General features: G+C 60.2%; 1 protein-coding gene and 1 long non-coding RNA gene across 5 annotated transcripts in view; one reads left to right on the top strand and one right to left on the bottom strand.

Annotated features, from left to right (window-relative positions):
- Positions 1-537: 537 nt before the first annotated feature.
- The window catches only part of ADAMTS10 (ADAM metallopeptidase with thrombospondin type 1 motif 10), a 20,265-nt gene continuing 10,671 nt past the window's right edge, over positions 538-10,131 (top strand). Inside the window, 14 exon segments of the mRNA XM_040629438.1 lie at positions 538-739; positions 928-1,133; positions 1,136-1,279; positions 1,638-1,794; positions 2,757-2,974; positions 4,446-4,529; positions 4,630-4,775; positions 5,198-5,241; positions 5,376-5,481; positions 5,571-5,717; positions 5,913-6,054; positions 8,698-8,805; positions 9,163-9,308; positions 9,410-9,473. Coding sequence (XP_040485372.1) covers positions 652-739; positions 928-1,133; positions 1,136-1,279; positions 1,638-1,794; positions 2,757-2,974; positions 4,446-4,529; positions 4,630-4,775; positions 5,198-5,241; positions 5,376-5,481; positions 5,571-5,717; positions 5,913-6,054; positions 8,698-8,805; positions 9,163-9,308; positions 9,410-9,473 — 1,800 coding nt within the window. The 5' untranslated portion in view covers positions 538-651.
- The window catches only part of LOC121102559, a 17,542-nt gene continuing 11,493 nt past the window's right edge, over positions 4,083-10,131 (bottom strand). For 2 of the 4 annotated variants that reach the window (XR_005834652.1, XR_005834653.1), the window contains 4 exons: positions 9,134-9,324; positions 5,004-5,212; positions 4,651-4,841; positions 4,083-4,472 (listed from right to left, as the gene is read on the bottom strand). This is a non-coding gene — a long non-coding RNA (uncharacterized LOC121102559). Of the gene's footprint in view, positions 4,473-4,650; positions 4,842-5,003; positions 5,228-7,970; positions 8,178-9,133; positions 9,325-10,131 lie in introns of all 4 variants that reach the window. The other 2 variants (XR_005834654.1, XR_005834655.1) reach the window with 2 other exon arrangements.

Below are 10,131 nucleotides of genomic sequence, written 5' to 3'. Positions count from 1 at the left end.
CTCAGGCATTCTGCCCAGCCACACCGGCCCTTGTGGTCCTAGGTCCAGACCAAGGTCCTCCCTGCCTCTGGGCTTTTGGTCCTGCTGCTGTCCCTGGGGCAGCTTCTCCTGTCTTCACATGATGAGTTTCTTCTCATCCTCTGCACCCCTGCTCCCGAGCCTCCCCATTACTTCTAGAGAACTTGTCCCAGTCTGAGCTCCTCTCGTTCAGTCACTCCCAGGAGACACAGCCCCTCGGTGGGCAGGGATGGCATCTCTACCATGCGTATCATTAGCCAGTGAACGAATTCTCAGGATTATCGTGGAAATGAAATAAAATGCTGTGAAAACGCTCAGGCCGATAGCTGGCCCGTAGTGGGTGCTCACAGTCAAAATCCCTGTGTACCCTCCTAGTATAGGGAGGATGACGGGGATGGGGACAGGGGGACGGGGACTTCTGCGTGAGGAAATGCCGCGGGCATCCTTGGGGCTGGGAGTGAGGGGCTTTGGCACTGGCCACCCTGGGCAGCAGGACCAGGCGCCCGCCCCCGCGACCCAACTCCTCCCTCCCAGGACCCCGGTGATGCCGCCCAGGCTGTGAACAGGGGAGGCAGTGCTGTGGGGGCTGCCGGCAGCCGGGGCTGGAGAGAGACATGTGGACACGTGGCCTCTATGGCTCCCGCCTGCCAGATCCTCCGCTGGGCCCTCACCCTGGGGCTGGGCCTCACATTCGAAGTCATACACGCCTTCCGGTCTCAAGGTAGGGGTGTCCAGGGGCAGCATGGGGAGGGAACAAGGAGCCGAGGAAGGGTCAGTGGGGCTGGGATGGCAGTCACTTGGGGGAGGGCCCTGGGGTCAGCGAGGCCGGCATCATTTGCCCTGTAGCCAAGCAACGAAGACACGGATCATTCCCAGGGCTCACCCCAAGCCTCTGACCCTCACCCACAGATGAGTTCCTGGCCAGTCTGGAGAGCTATGAGATCGCCTTCCCCACTCGAGTGGACCACAATGGGGCCCTGCTGGCCTTCTCGCCCCCGGCTCCCCGGAGGCAGCGTCGGGGCACGGGGCCAGGCCCAGAGTCCCGCCTCTTCTACAAGGTGGCCGCACCCCGCACCCACTTCCTGCTGAACCTGACCCACAGCCCCCGTCTTCTAGCCTAGCAGGGCACGTCTCTGTGGAGTACTGGACACGGGAGGGCCTGGCATGGCAGAGGGCTGCCCGGCCCCACTGCCTGTACGCTGGCCACCTGCAGGGCCAAGCCGGCAGCTCCCATGTGGCCATCAGCACCTGTGGGGGCCTGGTGAGTGGAGGGTTCTGGGACGCAGGGGGAAATGCCCACCGGTTTGGGAGTTAAGAAAAACACTTCTAAATCTAGGTCAGAGAAGGAATCCTGGTGGATATTTTTTAAGCATTTTGAGCTAATCGCAAGGATTAGTTATTTTAGGATGTAGCTAAAGCAGAACTTGGAGGAAAATGTGTAGCCAGGGGGTCAGGCTGAACACAATGAACCAAACTTCCACCTCAGGAAGTTAAAAAAGGAAAAGCAACATAAACCCAGTAAGACAGAAAGAATGAAATCGTAAAGACAGAGATAGGGTCCTGTGGGTCCTGGGAACCAAAATCTGACCCGAGCCCTCTGCCTGCTCCCCAACCCCCAGCATGGCCTGATCGTGGCAGACGAAGAAGAGTATTTGATTGAGCCCCTGCAAGGTGGGCCCAAAGGGGCCCAGGGCCCAGAGGAGAGTGGCCCCCACGTGGTGTACAAACGCTCCTCTCTGCGTCACCCCCACCTGGACACAGCCTGTGGAGTGAGAGGTACATCCGTCTTTCTGGGGATGGGCAGAGGGGCTGCACATCTTTGCCTCGAGGCAGAAACGGGCAGCAGTGTCTCTCCTTCCAGAAGGTCGGCAGGGAGCTAAGTGCGGGGACAAATGGCAGACAGCCAGGGAGCAGGACAGTCGGGCAGTGAAACAGCCCTCCCATCACTGCCAGAGTCTGACGGCCCAGCAGGGAGCGAGACAGGTGCTCAGGTGTAAAAGCCTCCGTCTCCAGGATGACGGGGTGACCAGACAGTTAAGCGGCCAAGGAATGGCCGATACTCGAGCCACTGCAGCGTGAAAAGCCTGTTCAGAAAGTCCGATTTACAACCAGACATGCAGGACAGGTGTCTGATCAGACGTTCAGGGGGTGGGGGGATGAGACAGATATTTACAAGGGGACAAGTGCAAAGCCCTGGGACGTTACATGAGGTATGCCATCCAACCATCTGGGAGTGGGTCCCTGTGTCGGACCTACAACCACAGTCGGTTGTACGAACGGAGGGGCAGGTGGTTTCACAGTCAGACAGCCAGTGAGACGGGTTGGGCGGTAAGACCCTCAGGCAGTGGGTGTCCTGCAGCCGCACAGCTGGGCAGTGCGTTGACGAGAACGTGGCACGGTTGGAAGACCACAGAGTCCTAACAGGCACACAGCTCCCGTGCTGAGACAGGCAGCTACACACCTACATTTGGGCAAAGGAATTTGCAGGAAGTGGCGCGGTCATGCTGGCTGTCGTGGGGCCCAGGGCAGCTGTTCAACCAAGCAGTCCAGCAGCGGGGCAGCCAGATCCTCGTAGAACCCATCATCTGGGCAGTGGACCGTTGTAGGACTAGACGTTGCACAACCAGAAGACCCCGTAGCCGAAGAAGGGGGAGTCTGGGGGCCTATGGGGCAGACGTGCCATCAGACAGGGTCTTGGACAGTAAGAGCCACAGAATGACCAGAAATTGTCCATCCAGACGAGAAGCCATGGAAGGGGCGGCCGTGGTGGCTGCGGACCCTGAAGCCTCCCCCGGCCAGGCCCCTGGGGAATGAGACCGAGCGTGGCCAGCCTGGCCTGAAGCGCTCAGTCAGCCGAGAGCGCTACGTGGAGACCCTGGTGGTGGCCGACAAGATGATGGTAGCCTACCACGGGCGCCGAGATGTGGAACAGTACGTGCTGGCCATCATGAACATTGTAAGTGCCTCCCCCTCCCTGGCCGTGGAGCCCCGAGACCTGGAGCCAGCCTCCTGAGGTCAGGAAAGGGGTGAGGGGGGCGGGAGTCACCGTTCCACCCACTAGCCCCGACCTGAGGCCAGGGAACCAGAATGGAGGGGGTAGAGTGAGAAAGGAGGCCCACGGCTGGCAAGGAACGAGGAGAAGCAGCCTCGCTGGGCGGCAGGAACGTGGACTCGGCTGCCTGCGGGCCCCGGCCAAACCTTTGTCTCGGCTGCTTTTTAGCTGTGTGGCCTTGGACCAGTCACTTCCCCTCTGTGCCTTGGTTTACCCACCCGTAAAATGGGGATAGTAATAGTGCCTCCACAAGGCTCAGGTGGTTGCCATGAACGGATACAGTGTTTGGAAGAGCACCTGGCATGCGGTCGGGGCTGCGTAAGTGTCAGCCTCAACTTGAGGTCAGCGGTCCCCCCGTGGGCACGCATCTGTGCGTGCACAGAGCCCTCCCGCAGGCACCTGCCTATAACTTCACACAGGTTACCTCGGTGACCCCCCACTCAGCCCCAGGGCCTGCGACAGATATCAGTCAAGACTCTGGATCTCTCCGGGCCTCAGTTTCCACCTTTGTAAAATGGTGTTGTCATAGTACCGCGGAGGGAAAGAGTGGGGGGGGGAGCCAGACAGAGCATTTGGCTCACAGTAAGAGCCTGACAAGGGGCGCTATTGTTTCGCTGCCACGAAAAGGGAAGAGAAAAAGGTTAGCAGACAGAGAGATGGCCCAATATGTTGACATAACATCACCGTATGATCGCGCTGTGTTCTGCCGGAGCCCGGCTTCCCTCCCTTGGGCTTTCCCAGTTGTCTAGAACCTGCCAGGGCTTCTGCGGGTTTCCACGTGGGACAGTGGTGCCCCGGGCTCCGAGATCATGGCAGGAGATCTGTGAGGGAGCTGTGCCCCTCCCCCACCCCGGGCACTTCCTCCTCCTCCCTTGTCACCGTCTCCAGAGCCCCCCCCCGCCCCCACACTCCCACCTTCTTGTGCTGATGCTCAGATTGGCAACTTTATTTTTTTTGAGATTTTATTTATTGATTTGAGAGAAAGAGCACGCACAAGCAGGGGGGAGGGGCAGAGGGAGAGGGAGAAGCAGGCTCCCCGCTGAGCAGGGAGCCTGATGACTCGGGGACCCCGGGATTATGACCTGAGGTGAAAGCAGACGCCTCACCAACTGAGCCACCCAGGTGCCCCCAAATTGGTACCTTTAGACGGCCGTGGAATGAGACCACATGTGCACGTCCCGCAGGCCGCCTCTGGGCAGAGACACTTGAGGCTGCTGCAGGGGTGGGTAGGGGTGGAGGACAAGTAGACAAGCTGAAGGGGGGTGAGTCAGAAAGAAATGTACTGGCGAAAGAGAGCTAGTGCCATTGTTTCGCTTTTTGTCTCCTGCTCTGGGCCCCTCTTAAGACTCGGTCTCTCTTGTTTCTTGGAGGTCAGGTTGCCAAACTTTTCCAGGACTCGAGTCTGGGAAACATCGTTAATATCCTGGTGACACGCCTCATTCTGCTCACGGAGGACCAGGTGCGAGCCCCCCCCCACCTGCCCTGCACACCAGTGCTGCCTCCCCCCCCCCCCCGCCCCCTGGGGTGGCCCGCGCCCATGCCTGTCTGTCTGTCCACAGCCCACCCTGGAGATCACCCACCATGCCGGGAAGTCCCTGGACAGCTTCTGTAAGTGGCAGAAATCCATCGTGAACCGCAGCGGCCATGGCAACGCCATTCCGGAGAACGGTGTGGCCAACCATGACACAGCGGTGCTCATCACGCGGTGAGGGGCGGGGAGGACTCCAGGACGTGGGCCGGGGGACCATCCAGGTCCAAGCAGGAGGCACTTCTGCTGGGAGACGGGAGAGGCTGGGAAGCTGCTGTCACTCCAGTGGGGAGCGGGGTGGGGAGGGGCTGCGGGGCGCCTGAGAGCCGCGGTTCCAGGGGCCAGGGGGGAAGAGCCAGGGACAGTGGGGCCACCACTTGGGCACAGACACACTCGTTCACTCACTGTCTCGTTGATGCAGTCGGTCAGTCACTCGCGCCCCCAGCATCCCCGAGGTCCGCTGGGGGCAGAGCGCGGGGCTCCGGGCGAGAGGCAGGTAGGGCCTCCCTGGCAGAAGGGGGCCTCCGGAGACGGTGATGGTGGCGGCAGCAGGGCCTAGGGAGGCAGCCCGGCCCCTGACGGCCCCTCTCCTTCCGCAGCTATGACATCTGCATCTATAGGAACAAGCCCTGTGGCACACTAGGTACTTAACCCCCGGAGGTCTCAGGCATCCGCGAAGGCAGCGGATGGGTGGCCCTGGCGGGTGGGGACCTGGCAGGGTGGCGGGGCCGCCGGCACCGCCTGAGCCCAGCCCCGCCCCCACGCTCCGTTCCGCAGGCCTGGCGCCCGTGGGCGGCATGTGCGAGCGGGAGAGGAGCTGCAGCATCAATGAGGACATCGGCCTGGCCACTGCCTTCACCATCGCCCACGAGATCGGACACACGTGAGGCCAGGGACACCACGGGGGGAGCGGCCGGGCCGGCCGGGCAGCTTCCTCGGCTCTGGGGGTGGAGCCGACACTGCTCTCCCCAGGTTTGGCATGAACCACGACGGTGTGGGGAACAGCTGTGGGGCCCGTGGCCAGGACCCGGCCAAGCTCATGGCCGCCCACATCACCATGAAGACCAACCCCTTCGTGTGGTCGTCCTGCAGCCGCGACTACATCACCAGCTTTCTGGAGTGAGGATGTGCCCGCCCGCCGGCCCACACTCCTGCTCACCTTGGCTGGGGGGGGGCTGGAAACCAGAGCTGCCTCTGAGAGGGGTCCTGTTCTGTTCGCTGCAGGGCTGCTCCCTAGGACCTGCACCCTGCCGGGGCCCCTGAGCTCTTCTCTTGGAGCCCCCTAACATGACAGCTCCTTTCTTCTCACCACAGCTCAGGCCTGGGGCTGTGCCTGAACAACCGGCCCCCCAGACAGGACTTCGTGTACCCCACGGTGGCACCTGGCCAGGCCTACGACGCAGATGAACAGTGCCGCTTCCAACATGGAGTCAAATCGCGTCAGTGTAAATACGGGGTAGAGAGAGCCTTCCTGCTTTCCTTCCAGGGAGGGGAGGGGCCGCAGGGGGTGGGAGAGCTGGGAAGGGGGTGAGCCCCCATGGGGGCCAGGGGGAAAGAGGTGCACGAGTGTACAAATGTCACATGCACTCAGTGGGATGGAGAATGGGATCTGCCAATCCTCCAGACCCCTGATTTGGGGGCTGGGCTGGGGAGACCTTGGGCACCATCTTCTGTCCAGCCTATCAGGCAGCCTATGGGCTACAGCAGGACTAAAGTCCCAGGCCCCCTAACTGGGCAGTTTTTCACCAAACATTCCAAATGGGGTAGACATAGTTCCCTGGGGATGGACCATCTTTCCCACTTGGCAAAGAACTGGGCAGAGCCTTCCAAGGACACCCTGTCTTCACTCCCTGCATCCCCCACCAACTGGTTTACAAGATCGCCTGGCCCTGAGGCTTGGCTGGACGAGCTCTGAGCCTCTGGACCACCCCTCACTCTTTGTGAAGTTTAGATTGACTTCCCAAAGCCCCGTCCTTTCATAGAGAAGCAAGCGGGGAGTCACACTCCCAGCTGCCCCCAGGCAGCTGGAGGTCTGCTGGCTTCCTCAAGACTCCAAAGATGAGAGTTTGGATAGCCATGACCAAGCTAAGGCCATGTTCACTCAACACAGGAAAAGGCAATCGTTCAAATGCCCTCACTTCATCCCAGGGCAAGATAAGGAGACAAACCCTGGAATAATTTCCATTTCAATCTACTCTTGCCTACCCTCCCCCAACTTGGCTGGTTACTGCAGCACCCTTAACAAATTTCTAAAGAATCTGGGAGCCACCCTTGAGCATCTGCTGTATCCCAGATATCCTAACAATGATGACAATGGCTGACTTTACTGAGCGTCCACTATGTGCTAAGCATGTGATACATATCATCTCATTTAAACTCTTGACAATCCTGCTAGTCCCACATTACAGATGAAGGGATGGAGGCATAAGGAGGGTGCCTTGCCCAATGTCACAGTTCGAGAACATGTCAGAGCGGGACTCGATTCCAGATCTCTCTGTGACTCCAAATTTTATAATGAGGTGGGGGAGGGGAGGACATGCCAGAATAAGGAGCATGGACCAGTGCTGGCTGTATGTTGAATTGATTCTTTCTTTTATTTCTCCAAGGAACACCTTCCCGGCGCCCCTGGCAAAGGGGGAAATTATTGACTACATATAACTTGGCTAACGTGTGTAAAGAGCTGGGCCTAGTGCCTAGTCCAGAGATAGCTGTGGTCACTGTTACACAATAACAGGGAGTTTATGCAATCTCTTTCGGATCTATTCTGTCACATGCCTCTCAGCCTTTTATGTAGGCAAGGCCCATCTCCTAGATGAGAAAACAGAGAGAGGGGGCCGTGTTGCAATTGCCCGGCAGAGCTGAAGTCTCCCAGAGTGGCCCAGAGCTCGTTCATATGCACCACAGCGCCTCCTTGTGGAGAGGAGGAAAAGCAGGACTGGAATAGCCAGTTCTCTTTAAGAGGTGTCAGAAGTGGGATTGGGCCCCCTGATATTTTTACAAATGGCGGGGAGGACACGAGCCAAGTGAAGCCAGAAAACCAGGCTGAGTTTTTAGCTGAGACGTGCCCTCTGAAGGAGCAGAAGGCAGGGACTCTGGAGGACGGTTGAGGGAGCCGACTTGAGAACAACTTCCAAACTTCTTAAGTGTGCGCAGATTCCTCTCAGAGGCAGGCCCTTATGACAGCCATTGATTGGCCCAATCCCAGACCATCAAAACTTGAAAAGATTAGGTTCGAAGAGGAAACGGCAGGAGGTTATAAAAAGGAGAATGAAGGATCTCCACTTCTCCCTGGGAGGCAGGGCGGGATAGAGGCTGGAGAGTCAGAGACTTGGCGACACCTGAACCCAGTGGGGTTTGTCCAGGGATACTAACCTGAAGGGTCAGAGTGACTTCCTGGAACTAGTCCAGCCCATGCAGGATTCCAACAGGAAGGTGGGCAGATTTTTCAGGGGGAGGGAAGTAGAGGAATGTCCCACCCAAGTCCGGCCTGGCCTTGTTCCTGCCCGGCCTTCCAAACAGTAAAAGCTCCAGGAGCTTCCTCAGTTTTGGAGGGGAGGGGGCAACAAGGAGGACCACCAGCTGGAAAAAATTAGAGATGAGGCCTTTGACCTGAGCCACCTTCCAGGCCAGTTTTGAGAGTTACTGTTCTCCCAGGGGCTGCTTCACCCACCCAACAAGGAATGCAGAATCATCTTCATTCCTCAGCAGGTCGGGAGACTCGGGAGGCACCAGAGTGCTGAGATCACAGAGCGGTCCATCAAAGGCCTGGGTTAGAACCTAGGCTACCCCTCAGAAGCTGTGTGGCCCCTAGCGAGTGACTTGACTTGTCTGAGCCTTGGTTTTCTCACAGTGAGATGGGGGTAGTAATGCCTAAGGAAGCTGACGGCACCCACGGACGCTGGATCATTGCAGCCCGTAAGGCAGAGGGGGGGGTCTCAGGCCATGCCCCGCAGGAGGATTCAAGAAGGCTCCTTGAGACCCAGCAGAGGAGCGCCGGGGCCCCACTGCGAGGCGGCAGTGAGCGGGTCGCCGCCCGGCGGGCGGGCAGCCGGAGGGAGGAGGGCGGGGGGCGAGCCTGAGCGGGTGCCTTGGCCCGCAGGAGGTCTGCAGCGAGCTGTGGTGTCTGAGCAAGAGCAACCGGTGCATCACCAACAGCATTCCAGCCGCCGAGGGCACGCTGTGCCAGACGCACACCATCGACAAGGGGGTGAGCGCCGGCCGGGCCCCGCCCCCTCCCGTGAGCCACGCCCACCGCGCCGCCGTTGGGGTTTTCCGGCGGCTCTGGTCACGCCCACGGCCTGAGGCCACCCCCTGCCCCTCCTCCAGCCGCGCTCGTCCCACAGCGAGTTTCACCTCCCGGCGGTGACCGTAGGCTTAGGCCATGCCCCTGTATTGCCTGTGTCCGGGGGCCCAGAACCCACTTCCACCCTCGCCCCCTCCGACCCATCGCAGGGGTGCTGAGACCTCGGGCTGGGGGGAAGGGGCGGGGCAGGAAGGAGAGCCGAGATCCCGGGAGTCTGCGGAGCCGGGCTCACCTCCTCCCTCTCCCCCCGACCTCCGGTAGTGGTGCTACAAGCGCGTGTGCGTCCCCTTCGGGTCGCGGCCGGAGGGCGTGGACGGGGCCTGGGGCCCGTGGACTCCGTGGGGCGACTGCAGCCGGACGTGCGGCGGCGGCGTGTCCTCCTCCAGCCGTCACTGCGACAGCCCCAGGTCAGCCGTCAGGACCCTTTGTAAAGAAAACGGGGCGGACCCCCACTATTTCCCCCCTCCGCCCCATATCTCTTCTGTCCCCCCACCCCCACCCCTTCCAGGCCAACAATCGGGGGCAAGTACTGCTTGGGTGAGAGACGGCGGCACCGTTCTTGCAACACCGACGTGAGTTCTCCCAGGATCCCAGCCCAGGATCCTCGGCCCCTTTTACGCTTCACCCCTGTCCTGCCCTGCCCTGCCGACAGCTGCCCCTGGGCCCCGGCGCCGACTGGACCCAGCTCCCCTGCAAGCGTCTGGCTCCTTCCAATTCGCAGATGACTCTCCCGCCTTGAACTTGCTTGAGCTCCACAACCTCCTCCAGCTATAGCGCGCCCCACCCCCTCCCTTCAAAGCCCAGTTTCCCCAAACTGCCCCCGTCCCCGCCCTAAAGCCATCGCTGAGCTCGCTGTCACAAAATTCAGTGGCCACGTTTGGGTGCTCTGCTTGTACTCCCTTATGACCAGGAACCACAGCCTCTGTCCAAAACTGCCCCCTTCCCCGTGCTGCCATCTCCAGGGCCCTGTGCTCCCAGCACCTTGTGTTACACCTCCCGTCTCCTCTCCACTGCTGCCCCTTCTTTAAATGCTGGGGTTCCCCGTGGCTGGTGGGGGTTTCTGACTATAAGCGAGTCTTCGGGGCACACGCCTAATAAGCACCAGGCCCACTGCAGCAGGGGGTGCTCAGAGGGCAGGGAGAGCTTTGGGGTGGGCGATAGGGGGTCTTCCCAGGGAGTCCATGCGTGTGCCCCCACCCCTATAATGAGTGCCCCTGGCTCCTTTCTAGG

This window comes from Ursus maritimus, unplaced genomic scaffold (assembly GCF_017311325.1).
Source record: "Ursus maritimus isolate PB19 unplaced genomic scaffold, ASM1731132v1 scaffold_14, whole genome shotgun sequence".
NCBI lineage: Eukaryota > Metazoa > Chordata > Mammalia > Carnivora > Ursidae > Ursus > Ursus maritimus.
Note: the sequence above shows the minus strand (reverse complement) of the source record. Positions and strands in the feature narration are given on the sequence as shown.